The 16,874-nt window shown below is 50.2% G+C and overlaps 1 protein-coding gene across 4 annotated transcripts in view; it reads right to left on the reverse strand.

Annotated features, from left to right (window-relative positions):
- The window catches only part of Hk1 (hexokinase 1), a 101,594-nt gene that overhangs the window by 40,405 nt on the left and 44,315 nt on the right, over positions 1-16,874 (reverse strand). For all 4 annotated transcript variants that reach the window (XM_087596863.1, XM_087596864.1, NM_001393711.1 and 1 more), the window contains one exon: positions 5,211-5,373. In XM_087596863.1, the coding sequence (XP_087452989.1) occupies positions 5,211-5,373 (163 nt within the window). The remainder of the gene's footprint in view (positions 1-5,210; positions 5,374-16,874) is intronic.

Here is a 16,874-nt window from a genome sequence, read left to right on the forward strand (position 1 = left end):
ACTCCCTTCTCACAGACTCAAAAACACTCCATGCTCATTGGGCTGGTTTGTTTGTTTGGCTGGGTTTTGTTTGTTTGTTTTTATTTATTGATTTTTTTGTTTTTGTTTTTGTTTTTTTTTAATATCTACAAGTCGTCTTCAACTTCATAAGTGGTAAGCAGATTTGAGACAGGGTGATTTCACCCACTCCCCGTGCAGCGGGAGTCTGCAGACAGCAGGAACTGCCTAGGTCAGTCACAGGGTCTGCTTGCTCTCACAGTCAGCCAGGCCGGGGACAAAGAGAAATGACTTCAGGTAAGTGCCACAGGGCATTCGGTAAGATCTGCTGGGCGCCTGGCATTTACTTAGGTCAAACTCGGTATCCTCCTCTCTTGCCTAAGCCTCTTAAGTAGCTGGATTATAGGCAAACACCAGCCTGCCTACCCACCCACCCACCCAGCCACCCACCCACCCACCCACTCAGCCATCCATCCAGTCCTCTCCCACAAGCTCACACATAGCACTGCCTCGTCCTGACATTGCTAAGCAGCTGAAGGTGACCTTGAACTTCTGATCTTCCTGCCTGCACTTCCTGAGTGCTCAGATGACAGAGCGCCAACAGGCCTATTTCAGGCTCACCCCTTCTTATGTGACCGGTTGGGAGAGGCTGGAGGTGAGAGAGCATTGGCTGTGTTTCCCCTTTTGTCTCCTTCCACCGCGGCAATACCAGAGAGCTCTACAACCCTCTTCATCCTTCCGGGAGCTGGGCTTACGCAGCCCCAGGACAGGATCCTACAGCTGAGGGCCTATAGAAAGGCCCTCCCAAGGAACTACAGTGTTCGGAGGTGCTGACGGGACTCACTATGCTTCTCACAGTACCCTACAGGTCCTTCCACTTGATCCCTCCTTTATAGCATCAGAGCAGGGAGAAGCATGCCCTCCGTGTTCTGTCCATTATGTTATCCAGTTCATTCAAAAAAATTTTTAAGATTTATTTATTTTATGAGTATGCCATCACTATCTTCAGACACACCAGAAAAGGGCATCAGATCTCATTACAGATGGTTGTAAGCCACCATGTGGGTGCTGGGGTTTGAACTCAGGACCTCTGGAAGAGCAGTCAGTGCCCTTAACCACTGAGCCATCTCTCCAGCCCCTCCATTAATTTTGTTGTTGTTGTTGTTGTTGTTTTTAAACAGAGGAACTCATGGCATCTCTCCTGCCTCAGTCTTCCCAAAGGCTGGAATTTTAAATATGTGTCACCAAACTCCTTCACACCCATTTAACAGAAGAGGCAAAGGAAGGCTGAGGCTGAGGCTGAAGTATGTTCTCTAAGGTCATACGGAACTAAGGTTAGGGGGCCAGGGACTTCTCCATTAGTTTGGATTTTATTTCTTTTTACCTCCTCTTACTTCAGCTTCTTCAGGCTTCTGTACAACTTCCTCTTTGTGTCTTCAGTTTCAAATCTGCCTCCCCCACGCCCCACAGGGCCTCCTACCCTAACTCCTCCCAGCGGGAGGGAGCCGCTCTTCAAGAGGAGACTCATTAAGCAGAGCTCTGAAGGGCCTGGCCCCTCTCTGCACTTCTAATGATGGTCATTACTACCAGAAATGAATGGAAAGCAAACACAGAGGCAGGTGCCGAGCCCCAGCCTGTGCTGGAACACAAGACAAACAGAAACCACCTTCGTGAAGTGCTCTGGGAGTGAGCAGACAGGCAAGCCAGCTCCAACCACCATCTCTATCCTAAACTCCAGCAGAGCCAGCTGTGAAAGGGGGAACCCACAAGCCACCAGAACTTCAAGTCACCCTCAGATACATAGCAGCTTCCAAGGCTGCCAATGCTACATCAGACCCTGCCTCGAAAAAGAAGGGAAATAGCATGTGGTGGCCCTCACCTTCAATTCCAGCACTCAAGGCGGAGGCAGGCAGATCTCTGTAAGTTCAAGGCCAGCCAGGTCTACCTAGGACTATAGGACTTGGATGGATGGATGGATGGATGGATGGATGGATGGATGGATGGATGGATGGATGGATGGATGGATGGATAAAGAAAAGAAAGAAAAAAGAATATGCTCAAATACAAGTCATTCTGCTATGAATGGAAAAAGATAAGCCTGTATGCTTTCAGAAACCATCTTGTGGCTTCTCCTTTGTAAAGAACTTGCTGTGATCCATGACAGGGAAACAAACATCCAGGAATGTATAGTGTCCCATAGCTCCCGGGCTAACCAAGACCCACAATACCTTTAGCACTAAATAGAGCAGAGAAAAACCTCAGGAATGAGAGTCAACTGGAAGAAACTTCATGAGGAACTCTGTCCATTAAAAACATCTGAGGGAGGTTGGGGATTTAGCTCTGTGGTCAAGAGCAGGGGCTACTCTTGTAGAGGACCCAGGGTCTATCCCCATCACCTACCTGATGACTCATAACCATCTGTAACTCCAATTGAGGGGCATCAGATGCCCTCTTCTGACCCCGGAGGGGCCAAGCACATGGAGTACATACATGCAGGCAAAACACTCACATGTACGGAAAGACACCCTTCACACCCCTAATCCCAGCACTTGGGATGCAGAAGCAGGTAGATCCCTGTAAGTTCGAGGTTAGCTACGGTTTCATGAGTGAGAACCTGTCTCAATAGATTGGATGGATGGATGGATGGATGGATGGATGGGTGGATGGGTGGATGGATGGGTGGACGAATGGATAGACAGACCTACCTACCTATCTTTTAAAAAAAAACCCACAGGTACATGACTTTCTGAATATTTGTATCCAGGGGTTAGTGCCACCAATCTGTGAGTGGAACCTTATCTGGGAATGGGATCTTTGTGATCTGGTGAAGAGAAGATCACCAGTTGTGGGCCCTAACCCAAGACGACTGGCATCCCCTAGGACAAGTGACAAGGACCCAGAGGACCCAATGGTCACTGTCGCTCAGGTCTTCTCCTTCCCTCTCTCTTTTTCTTATTAATACTGATTTGTGCTCCCCAGATCAGTATTGATCCTCTCAGCACCAGAGGAAGCAGGCAGGGACCCTGCCACTGTGTCCCGACGTGGGTGACATTGGTGAGTCATCATGTTAAGATGCCACTGATTTCGAGGCACACTATTTATTATCTGATGAAACATTAACTAAGAAAAAAATGCTGCTGGGCTGATTACAAGGTTCGAATAACTGAAGGGGGTTGGGGGAGACCAACGGGAACTCGGGAACGCTATACAAAAAAACAATGCAGGTTTCAGAGGCTTCTTAAGGATAAGGGATTCCAGATAAATGAGATGTGGAAGCTGATTCCAGGGAAGGTGGCAAAACAGATCCCCTCTGCCAGACCGCCCGTGGGCTTTAGTATCTACCTGGCTGGGTCTGGAAGCATATCTGAGGGGAAAAGTGTCCAGGTTACTACTGTCCCACTTTGAGACCCTCAACCCTGGAACTGGATGGTGGTAAAGGCGAGAGAAGGGCCACCATTTGATCTAAGGGTACTGGGAGGGAGGGAGCCACGGGGAGGTGCAAGTTCAGAAAGGAGAGACATCTCCTTCCTCCTCCTCACTCCCAACTTCTCCTTCCTGGTCACGGTCTTGTAGACTCAAATTTACCTTCCCAGTTCCTAAGCCTGGCTAACTCGTCACTCCCTTTCGAATCATCAGCCAAAGGCACAACTGACCTCAGCTCAGACACCGGACAGATTCTTTGCCCGCTGTGGTCAATCCAAGGCTGAGAAAACCTGAGACTATACAAGGGCCTCCCATCCCCAGACACAGGCACCGGAACACACTCAGGGCACAGCAGCCAGGGTCATTTGGCTGGCCAGAACTGCTTCAAAAGCTGAACTAGTAACCAACCCCCGAACATACAAAAAGGTCCTGAGTGGAGCCAGTTCAATTCTTGAACAAAGAGACTTCAGAGACAGAGGCGCCAGTGTGCGTAAGGTGGATCCCAGCTATAGAACAGGCCAAACGCCACCAAGTGGTAACTGGGCCCAAGACTCACTGAGGACATTCCCAAGGCCAGGTATAGCCAGGACTATTCTGGCTCCAGCCAGATTGCACGTACAGTAAGCCCTTTGCTTGGGAAAACCACTATAAAAGGCTGCTTCTTAAAATCGCTAGACCAGACTGAAAATCCAGGCCTCCAGAGGATGAAAGAAATCTCGGAAGTGTGTAGGCCACACTCAGGAGTAAACTAAAAAGAAACTTGACTTCCTGGAGCACGGCTCCTCTCATGGCATACGATGGGTGAACCCCCATTCTAGTGCTGGCGTGGCTTCAGCACCACCTTTGAGAACTAGTAGTTAACTATGAATTGGCCAGGCAAAATGGCTGCCAGTGAGCAAATGAAGCCAGGATCTCTCAGCTCCCACTGGGCAGTGAAGAGCAGACTTCAGTACCAGGACAGCAATAATGTCAGTCCTCGGGGAGTCCTTCAACTGCAGGGGCCACAAGAATGCAGATCAAGAGGAGAATTTGTGGGGCTACCTTACCTCCCAGTGTAGGGAATTTGTCCAAATGAGGACTTGAATGCCCCACCTCTGAGCCCAAGACCCGCCTGGCCATAGGAAGGCTGCTTATCGGAAGCACCTAAGGGAAGACCGCCTGGTGCTTGGGATTCTCCCCGAACAAACCCTTGTTTACTGTAGAGATGAAGTTAAAACACACGGCACCTGTAAGCCCCTAAATGCTGAACTTTCCAAGTGTCACACAGTGCTGAGGGTTAGGTAGGTCACTGTCCAGGGTGGTGTCATCGGTGCCTGGTGCATGGTAAATGCCGGCAGTTATACAACACGTGGGTTGATGTATGGATGGAGGGATAACTGAATCGAGGGGGAATAAGGGAATGGGTGGGTGGGTGGGTGGGTAAGTGAGTGAGTGGGTGGGTAAATGAATGGCTGAGTGGGTGGGTGGGTAGGTAGGTAGGTGGGTGGGTGAGTGGGTGGGTAAATGAATGGGTGAGTGGGTGGGTGGGTAGGTAGGTGGGTGGGTGAGTAGGTAGGTGGGTAGGTAGGTGGGTGGGTGAGTGGCTGCGTGGGTGAGTGGGTGGGTGAGTGGGTGGGTGAGTGGGTGAGTAGGTAGGTGGGTGGGTAGGTGGGTGGGTGAGTGGATGGATGGGTAAAGTTGTATTTAATGGATAGAATCACGAACAGGTAACATGAGCAAATGAGAGAGTATCTGTTGGAAGAACAGGTTTCACACGGGTTTCACAGAGCACTCAACTGCCAGAGACTCACCTGAGCCGTCCGGAATGGACCGGACGAAGGTGGGCAGCATCTTGACGGAGGCTGTTGGATTATAATCCCGGGAGAGGCCATTCTTCATCTCTTTCTTGAATCGTGTCAGGATATCTATCAGAATCTCATCAGAGAGCCGCATGGCGTACAGATACTTGTCAATCTGGGGGAAGGAGAAGGAGGGAGAAGGATCAGGCGAGTTCAAAGGAAGTTCAGTTCAGCGCCAGCCTAGATGAGCAGGACAGGGCAAGAAATTGATGGCCTGGGCGATCGACACACTGGAGCAGCCTGGAGGGAACACAGCACCAGAGGAGACTGTTGATTCCCTCAACTGTGCCACCCAAAGTTGGTCCACAAATGCTGCCGTCCCCCCTCCCCACCTAGAAAACAAACAAGACAACCCCAAGGCCAGTTCCAATCCTGGATACCACATGCTAAATGTTGTATGATACAGGCAGCTTTCCTCCCAGCACCTTCAGCATCCCTCCCTCTGTGAGAGCTGGCTAGTTCATCAAGGTTGGTTGGCAAGGACATTCAAGTTAAGAACATGGACTCTAGAGCCAGCCACCTAAGTTCGAGTCCGAGCCCTGTTATCTAAGAGGTGTGTGTGGATTTCTGTTTCTTCGGTTGAAATAAATAGGATTTAACCAGGCATGGTGGTGTACACCTATAATGCCAGCACTCATGACACTGAGGCAGGAAGATCACAAGTTCAAGGCCAGCCTGGAGTATATAACAAAACTCTCAAAAAATAGATCAATAAATGAATGAACGGATGAGGCAGAAATGCCAGTGGGTTTCTTTTGGCACACAGTTTTCTTTTTTTCTTTTTCTTTTTCTTTTCTTTTCTTTTTTTTTCGGAGCTGGGGACCGAACCCAGGGCCTTGCGCTTGCTAGGCAAGCGCTCTACCACTGAACTAAATCCCCAACCCCGGCACACAGTTTTCTTAAAAGATTCCTTTGTTTTTATTTTATGTGTGTAAGTGTTTCGCCTATGTGTATGATAAGTGGGCTGTGTATGTGCCTGGCACCCGCAGAGGCCAGAAGAAGGTGCCGCATCTCCTGGAACTGGCATCCTAGATGGTTGTAAGCCACCACGAGGGTACTGGGAATCGAACCCAGGTCCTCTGCAAGAGTAACAAGTGTTCCTCCGTGCTGAGTCGGCTCTCTAGTCCCAAACATAACTCCCAAGAAGGCAGAGTGATAGTCAAAGCGCTAGGACCGTTCAGAGAGCACAGGCAGCTGGTCCCCAAAGGGAGGCGTTGACCCCAGCTTCAGAATGTGTGGCATCAGCCCTGGGGCCCCACGCCCACACATGGGGAACTCTGTGCCTACCTGACAAGCTCACGGCTCCAAACACACAAGATCCTAATCTCAACCCCCTGAGTCGTCGCTGATTGGCTTTTTGTTGTTGTTGTTGTTGTTTTGTTTTGTTTTTTTCTGATTACTCTCTGAAAAAGCGTTTCACTGGAGGAGGGGCGAGGGTACCACTCAGTTGGTGGAATTCTTGTCCAGCATGCATGAGGCCCTGGGTCAGACCAGGGTCTGGTAGTACATGCCTGCAATCCCAGCATTAGGAAGCTGGAGGCAGGAGGATGAGGAGCTCAGGTCATCCATGGCTACATAGGCTCTATGAGAGAGACCCTATTTCAAAGAAAATAAAGTATTTACTAGGGAGCTGGTGGCATAGCCCAGTGGCACAGTCCCTTCTCTGTTCAACATGAACTAGACACCTGTCTTTGTGGCTCTGTCTTGTGGTGTCCACTGACACTTTTTTTTTTTTCACCATTGCTCTCTTGGTTTCTCCACTACTTGGGAAACCCAGCTAACCATGGCTGGTAATACTGAAGATGTTTCCGGTACCATCTTCCATTTGTCCTTCCACTCTGCCCACTGCCGTGGGAGTCTCTCACAGGACAGGGCTGTCCAATACCCTCCCATTCTTCCCCTGGGCTGCCTCCCCACCCCAGAGGCATCCACACTCGATATCAAGACTCCTCACTCTCTGTGCTCACCCAAGTACACACCCTACAGCTCTTGCTGCTGCTGCCTCAGGTCTCTCTGGTCCTGAAAATGTCTTCCCTCTTCCACCCGAAATGCCTTCCTTCTTTCTCTTCCCTGCTCTCCAACCCATCTCAGCCCCTCATGTTCTGGGTCATGTGAAGTCTTTCTCCTGAAGTCACCCAAGTCCTCCAAGGCTGGAGATAACCCTTCCCATGGTGCCGAGCCCCCGACATACCCATCACAACTTCCTGAGTACGTCCCTTCTGCAGTATCTGTGTTCTGCTTGCTTCGGTCACCCCCAGTGTCCCCTTTGCACACAGAAGGCTCCCAGTGCTTGCAGCCAGATTTATGACCCAGTAACACTGACAAGACCTTGAGGCTGATTGGCTGCAGAGAATGGTATCCTATACTCACTGTTCAGAATGGTTGGAAATGTCCTGCCTTGAGGACCGTCCCTAGGCTAGGTCACTTCTGCATATTTGCGCTGGTCTCCAGGCCTGCTGTCTCCTGTTGCATAGATAATCATGGTGCTAGGAGTCTACTAGTCCTCTGTGGCCAGAGGGGATCACTGTCCCTAGTCTCAATCATCATCCAGTCAGTCTTTTCTTTCTCCTTCACACAAGCCACATGAAGGACTATCAGACACCACACAGAGCAGGATAGAAATTGCCAGAAGCATAGCCCTGTGAGGAGACACACGGTGTTCTACCCCAAGGCTGGCAGCACCAGCACAGGTATAGGGAGCTTTAGTCTGGGGGCGTCAACAATATAAGCATGCTAGAGAAGTCCTGTGGAGGGGAGGGTGACATCAGAAAGTGCATCCAGGCACAAGCAGGTGCATGTGTGGCCGAAAGTGGGTGGAAATCAGTTCAGTGCGGATGGAGCAGACAACTCAAGAAATGGAGAAGCCGAGAGAGCTATCCAATGGCTGGATCACACGGGGTCCCGACAGAGTCAGGCCCACAAATACAGACCTGATCCCAACGCATGGTGAACCAGAGAGCGTCAAAGAGGACCCAAAGAACGCGGAGCCTCAGGAGGAACAAGAAGGCATCTGCAGGCAGTAGAGACCTGGCCTCTGGGATAAGTCACAGGGCCATCCCAGCCTTCTGGACACGTTTCATCGGCCACCCTTCTCACACAACGTCCTGACTGTCTGGTGATGCCCATCCCTTCTGACACGGTGCGGGTGCCCCCGGGGGAAAGGAAGTGTGTTGAAAGAACTTTGCAGGTCGCCTGGCACAGAGGAGCAGCTCAGATGTTGCTGGCTGCTGGAGCCCTCCTGTAATCACAGTGTGGGTTTCACGTCCAGTGTGTCACTTACCCTCCCATAGACCTTGTCGGGGACATGCTCTTAATCCCTGTTTTACAGCTGCAGGAGAGGGGCCACGGCTAAGTGATCAAGTCAAAGAACACAACAAGGGAGCACAGTCCCTCACGGGCACATCGAAGCTTAGTTCACCCTGCAACCATCCGTGACCCTCGAGGGCCTGCCCAAGGAGAGCTGTGGAGGTCTTCCAGCTGGGTAGGGAGAAGGTTCTAGAAAAGGCAGGACTCTCTGAAGCAACCCAGGTATCCTGGCTCCTAACTGGAAGATAAGATTTTCTCCATACTCTAATCACAAACCCCAGCATTTTTTTTTCCTTTTTTTTCAGAGCTGGGGACCAAACCCAGGGCCTTGCGCTTGCTAACTGAGCTAAATCCCAACCCCAAACCCCAGCATTTTAAGTTGACCTGGCCATAGAGAGAGAGAGGGAAAAAATGCAAATGTAAAAGCAGATTGGGGACCCTTCCCTCCTGCTCAGGTATAAGAGTCCCAATGGGACAGAACCCCTCTCAGAAGGGACATGGAAACTAGAAACTGATGTTACTGGAGTTCTAGCAGCCTTAACAAACTAGGCTTGGCCACCTGTCCCCAGTGGGCCAATCAAACAGACAAGAACCAATGAAAAGGAAAGGAGATTTAGTATGTCCACCTTTAAGGGGAATAAGCAGAGGCTTACAGACAACCCTAAGTCTGTCTTTGGGGTCCTGACATGAGGTTTGGCTTGAGATAGAGGTAAAAACTATACAGAGCCAAGCAGCCTCTGACAATCGTGGTCTTAAACACCATGGGCCGGCCCATCATTGGTTCAGTTCCTGGACCCTGTGGGTCCTGCAGGTTGTCAGCAGGAGATAAAATCTCTTCCCAGGGAACAAGCTCCTCCCTCCTCTGGCTGGTACCAGGGTGAGTCTCGAGGGAATTTTGATTCCACAGGTCCACCATCTCTGAGGTCTAATAGGCCATGGGAGGGCAACGCCCCCCTTTACCACATCTTTATCCCCGCCAAGACAGTTACAGTCCCCAAGCTTGTATTCTTCTGTCCTTCCCTTCTCCAGATGCCAAGCTTGCTCGCTTTAATGGAAAGAGAGGTTCATCCTGACTCACACAACGGAGACACAATCCACCGTGGCTCAGGAGGGCACGGCAGCGGGTGCATGCGGCAGTGGGTTACATGAGTCAGCAGAGAACTCTAGATAGTCCCTTCTCCCCCAGCTACACACACACACACACACACACACACACACACACACAGACTCACACACACACACACAGACTCATACACTCTCACATACACACACACAGATTCATACACACACACAGACTCATACACTCTCACATACACACTCACACTCACACACACACAGATTCATACACTCTCACATACACACTCACACACTCACACACACAGACTCATACACTCTCACATACACACTCACACACTCACACACACAGACTCATACACACTCACACACACACACAGACTTATACACTCTCACATACACACTCACACACTCACACACACAGACTCATACACTCTCACATACACACTCATACACTCACAATCATATACTCAATCACTGACAATCACACACACACACACAAATACATACACACACATGTACACACACAGGCTCATCCACTCTCACATACACACTCACATACTCACAGTCATATACTCAATCACTGACACACACACACTCACACACACACATTCACACACACACTCACAGCCATATACTCAATCACACACACACACTCACACACACACTCACAGTCATATACTCAATCACGGACACACACACTCACACACACTCACACACACTCACACACACACTCACACACTCACACACACACACTCACAGTCATATACTCAATCACTCACACACACACGCACACACACACACACACACACACACACCCCTTCTATTGGGATTCTGCTCTCGTCCACTGCTGCTTTAGTGCTCTGGCTAGGCACTGGTGACCAACCGTATCCCTCCCACTCTGTCTTATAACTGATCATGGGGAAGACTCAGCACAGCCCATCTTCAGGTGGTTTCTCTCACACCTTAGCTTAGGACAGGGACTCCCAAGAGCTATGAGAGAAGCTCTAGGCTGTCACATGCTCCCTCTGGTACATGGTGCATCATGTGACTCTACAGGGTTCTACTCGAGTGGACAGGGACATGGGTATCCCGTGCCAAGCCAGGCCTGTAGCTCTTGCCTGAGCCAGATCAGACTCCAAGGCCCATGCCACCACCCCATGCAGGACTAGCCCTCTCCACGAGGAGGCCCTCACTGTGCTTCAGTGTGGACCGAGAGGGCCTTGAAGCTCAGCACCTCACAGAGATGGACTAAAGCTGAGGCGGCAGATGCCATCGGCAGAGGGAATGTCACCTTGCCAAGTCCCCTGGCCACAAGCCCTCTGTCCAGTGAAAGAACTGGTAGCCTGGCACTGGGCCCTCTTTACCCACATGGCTGTGCCTGACTGCAGTCCCACCCTCCTGATTCCAAAAGGACAAGCACAAAAAACAATTCAAGACTAGACATGCCCAAGTGAGCAGGCCAGTTGGGACAGGATTGCCAGTAACCATTGGCAACGTGGGCACTTCCACTTTCTGTGGAAAGGGTGTGGTTGTGGAAAATTTCAGCCCTCTCCCGTACATTCTCCATGGGAATTGCGAATGAGAGAGCTAGGAGTGGTGACACACGCCCGCCATGCTGGCACTTAGGAGGCTGAGGCAGGAGGACCGCATGTGTGAGGCCAGCCCTGTGTACACAGAAAGACACTGTTTAAAAAGCAAGTAAATCTGGGCTGAGTCAGTTGCTAGAGTGGTTGTCCCCGCATGCAGGAAGTCCTGGCTTCCACCCATAACACCACATAAACCAAGTGTGGTGGGTATGATTTTAGCATGAGGAACTAGAGAGGGAAGGTACAGAGGTTCAAGGTCAGGCCTGGGGAAAATGGTGCACTGGGTAAGAACACTTGCTGAGAAAGCAGAAAGACCTGACTTCAAATCCCCAGCAGCCATGTAAGACTTGTACATGTTCTATACATCCTTCTAATCCCAGTGTTGGGAGGTGGTAGTTGGGAGCTGTGGCTCCGATAAACTCACTGACTAAACAGTCAAACAGGGAGCTTGAATTCAGTGAGAGATGACATACATACATACATACATACATACATACTACATACATACACATACATAAACACACATAACACATACATACACACATACACATAAACACACATATACATGCATACATACATACACATATATACACATACATACGTGTGTGTATATATACATATGTACAAATACATATACATACACATACACATACATATACAGCAGAGAGTGATAAAGGGAGCTACCCAGTGTCCTCGGGCCTCCACCTGTGTATACACACCCACACACAAATGTACGCATACAGCAAACACCATTCACAAGCACATACTACAGAAGCCCAAGGTCACTCTCCTTTGCAAAGGGAGCGATACAAGACTCCGGCTCAGAGATAAAAAACAATAAAGAATTAGGCAAAGCTACAGATGCCTGAAACTGCTCTGGACAGCTTCTAAACCAAGATTTCCAAGCACAGCACCTCAGAGAAAAAACCTGGGCAGCTGGGAGCAAAGGGTTAAGAAGTGGGCACATGTGTGGCAGGGATGTCAACATGGGCTCACTTCCCTTTTCCAAGCGACTGACATGGGGACCTGAGCGGGGTGCTGACTAAGGCCACTAACCCTTGCAGAGGAACTCTGTGATTTGCATACAGGACTTTCACCTGAGCCAGAGCGGACACAAGGCAAGCATTCAAGTGCCAGACATGAAGCTGGGACTTCCAGCTACTGGTTGTTTTTCTCCCTGCTACTTCAATAAGGAAAGCCATCAGGGGAGGCCATTGTCTCCATGTTAGAGGACAGGAAACTGAGAGCCGAAGAAGCTCCACAAAGTCACAGGGCTTCTAAGCAGAAGCAGTGCCTGGACTCTAGACATGTGTCTCAGTCAGGGTTTCACTGCTGGGAACAGACACCATGACCAAGGCAACTCTTCTAATGGACATTTAATGGGGGCTGGCTTACAGGTTCAGAGATTCAGTCCATCATCATCAAGGTGGGAACATGGCAGCATCCAGGCAGACATGGCGCAGGAGGAGCTGAGAGTTCTACATCTTCACCTGAAGGCTGCTAGTGGAAGACTGACTTCCAGGCAGCTAGGGTGAGGGTCTTAAGCCCACGCCCACAGTGACACACCGACTCCAACAAGGCTACATGGGCCTTCCTGGGCCACGCATATTCAAACCATCACAGTAAGGTAACCCCTCCTACGGGCTCCGCGCTTCTTTTCTCATGTGTTAGGAAGAACAGCTGGGTTTGGATTAAGGACCCGCCATAACCTTCCTCCCTTCTGCTCTTCTCCCTTCTGAGATGGGGACAATACTTTCTTTCATCTAACAGATGCAAGATCAAGATTTTAGTCATGGGCAAAGGATGAACTAAAAGCATTTCTTTCCCCATCCCCGAATGACATAATCACGTGCTCTCTCGATGGGGGAGGGGACAGGGGGATAACATTTGAAGTGTAAATAAATAAAAATAAGTACTCTTTAAAAAGAGAAATACCTTAAGAATGACTTTATTGCAATTTGTATTAGCCTGTTTTATTAGAAAATAAATAACTTATTTTACAAGTCTGAGGGCCCACGTGCATTTTTGTGCACTGAGTGCCTGACTCATGCTTATTAAGGCCAGAAGGTAGCACTGGGTACCATGGAGCCACTGTGTAGGCTCTGGGAACCGAACCTGGGTCTCTGAAAAAGCAGTAAGTGCTCTAACACTCAGAGCTAACTTTCCAGTTCCAATATTAACCCACCTAATAGAAAACTACGAGGTGGCAATGTACGAACGACAGGCCTCGGCCCAAAGCCCCTGTAACGCCTGCAGTTGTGTTGCTTGAGTGCAAACAGCCACTTTGGAAATCAATATGGCAGCTTCCCAGAGCACTGGGAATCGACTTACCTCGACACTCAGTTATCCTACTCCTAGACGTATACCGGAAGGATGCGCCACCACACTACAAGGACACTTCATCAGCTATGTTCATAGCTGCTTTATTTGTAAGAGCCAGAGACTGGAAACAACATAGATGTCCCTCAACTGGAGATGGATAAGGGAAAGTGTGGTTCACTTACACAGTGGAGTACTATGCAGCTGTTAAAAACAATGACATCATGAATTTTGCAGGCAAATGGATGGAACTAGAAAATATCATCCTGAGTGAGGTAACAAGGCCCCGAAAGACAAACATGGTATGCGCTCACTGATACGTGAATATTAGTCATAAAGTACAGGATAACCATGCTACGAGCCACAGACCCAAAGAAGCTAAGTGACAAGGAGGGCCCACGGAGAGACGCAGGAATCTCACAGGGAAAGGGAAGCAGATCAGACATCACGATGGCCAACCAATGACTGGTCCAGCTTGAGACCCACACCGTGAGAGGGAGCCCACTGCCTGGAGGGCCAGGACCCGGAGGGTGGAGAGTCCAGTGACCTAGAACCAAACAGGACTGGCAAATTTTTTTCAAAAAGTCAGTGAAGGGGGTTGGGGATTTAGCTCAGTGGTAGAGCGCTTGCCTAGCCCTGGGTTCGGTCCCCAGCAAAAAAAGAGAGAGAAAGTCAATGAAGTGATTCCTGGTGACATTCTGCTATATTCATAGATCAGTGCCTAGACCAAATGTCACCAGAGAGGCTTCACCCAGCAACTGATGGGAGCAGAGGCAGGGGCCCACAGCCAAACACTGGGCAGAGCTCAGGGAATGGCAGGAAAGAAGGGGAGCAAGGATCGTAGGAGCCAGAAGGATGAAGGCCATCACGAGAAAACCTACAAAATCAACTACTTGGGTCTTATGGTGAGACTGAACCATAAACACAGGATGATGTCGGCTCATGTGTTAATCTTGGCTTCCTGTTCCTGGCAGCCCCTCAGCCTTCCTACCCCTCCCCCCATCTATCCTATGGGTCTATTCAGTGATCCTGACCGACCAAGGCCTCCCCTAGGCAAGGCCTTCCACAAGCTGCTCCACCCCGTACTCTCTGAAGAACACAGAACATGGTAATTCCGATGCCCCAAGGGAAAGTATAGGTCAGAGAGGGTCCTCAACTGGCCAGTGAGAAACTCAGATAGAGAGCTTCCTAATTCCCAGTCTTATGCAACTCCCTCTAGACCAGATGTGTCCAACTTCTGACATTACAGCACAGGGCCATCTACAAAATTCATACCCAAGAGCTGGCAGGGGTGGGGTAGGAGTGTGGGGTGTGGGGAGTGGGGGACGGGGGGGGGGGTGCCTTCGCTCCTGGCACTCACTCAGAAGGCAAGAGGATCTCTGGTTTCAGCCTGGTCTACAGAGTGGGTTCCACGACAACCAGAGATGCTGAGATTCTGTCTCAAAACCGAAATTTCTTGCTCAAAACCCAAATCAAGTTTTCCTTTAAAAAAGCAAAAGGAAGGCAGAGGCAGGCCGATGTCTGTGAGTCCCAGGCCAGCCTGGTCTACAGAACACGTTCCAGGACGGCCAGGGCTACACAGAGAAACCCTGTCTCAAAATAACAACAACAACAACAACAACAACAACAACAATACAAATGTCCTAAATAACTATTTTATGTTGGAGTACATTCACAGCTATCCTCAGGAGCGGAACACACACACACACACACACACACACATACACACACACACACACACACAGAGACAAATACATATATACAGACAGACAGACACACACACACACAGACATACAGACACACACAGAGATAAACACACAAATACACTTGGACAAATACACACAGAGACACAGACACACAGTCACACCGAGACAGACACACATACACCCACACACAAACACACACAGACAGACAGACACACAGTCAAATACACACACACAGACACACACACACATACACACACAAACACATACATAGAGACAGACACACACACACATATACAAACACAAAAACACATATACACACCCACACACCGAGACAGACACACACACACACACACACACACATACCCACACACAAACACACACAGAGACAGACATACATACACCACACACACGCACACACACACACACACACACACACACACACACGGGGGAATGGGGAGGCACAGACAGCACTTCCAGGGGGACCATGATGTGATAATGCAGGTGGCAGGCACTGCTGTCACAACTCCAGCCAGTCCAGAAGCAGTGTGCCTGCTGAGCCTTGCAGAAAGTACCCCACACTTTCGAAATAACCCAGGAGGGGTGGCTCACTTCCCAGCAGGAGCTGGCTGCCTGTGAGCCCACTCCTTCCCCAGTCATCATGGGGACAAGGTTGAGAAGCTGTAGCAAAGCCGGAAGGCCCAGGCCTCCCAGATCCTCCACTGTGGTTGGTGACATCTCAGTCTACCTCCCAGTGCACGTGGCTGCTCCAGCTGCCAGCCCCACCTCACGGCTGCCAATGGGGGCTGTCTAGGAGAAACCCATCTTTCCCCAGCATTGGCAGCCAGTTTCTGAGTAGGGACGGAGTTAGCGTCAGGGAGTGGGGGAGTTCCTTTGGAATCCTTTGGAAGTTCCCAGAGTAGCCATAACTCCCAATACTCTCATCCTTTGACAGCATCAAATTTCACCCATTCGATTTCTTCCTTGGAGTCACCACCCAGTGGCCTCTGAGTCCTGCTTTTGTCCTTTTGAGACGGGGTCTCACTGTGGAGAGCCCTAGCTGGTCTGGAACTCGCTAAGCAGATCAGGCTGGCTTTGAACTCACAGAGAACTGCTTGCCTCTGAGTGCTGTGACTCAGGTATGCCACACCATGCCAAAGAGACCCCTGCGCTTCTTGTTCCTTCAAGCCATCTGCAAACTCACCTTCTGCACAGGACATGCCATGATCTGCCGGCCTCACGCCGCTGTCTGTCCCGCTCTTCAGCATCCCCCTAGCCTTAGGTGTCCTCTGCATAGAAGTCGGCTGGCCCTAGGACACATGTCATGGTGTGTGTCTTTCCCGATGCCACAGGAACACGTGCATGGTCCACACCGCTGCTGCACTGCTAAGGGCTGAGGCTCAGGCGCCTTGTCTCCTGCCCTCTGGGTGTCCCCCAAGTCCTCAGGCTGGAGCCACAATGTGGCTCCTCAGCTGGGCGGGGTGGCCTCTGGTGAGGCCTAGTTCAGGGAAGTCTCTGAGGGTGCGCTGGCTAAGATAAGGCCTACTGTCTCCTAGTTCCCAAACGGTCCAGCACCTCTGTCACATCCCCTAACCCTCTCTGACTTCTAACCCGCTCCGTCCCTT

The sequence above is a fragment of the Rattus norvegicus genome, chromosome 20, assembly GCF_021556685.1.
Source record: "Rattus norvegicus strain SHRSP/BbbUtx chromosome 20, alternate assembly SHRSP_T2T, whole genome shotgun sequence".
Taxonomy (NCBI): domain Eukaryota; kingdom Metazoa; phylum Chordata; class Mammalia; order Rodentia; family Muridae; genus Rattus; species Rattus norvegicus.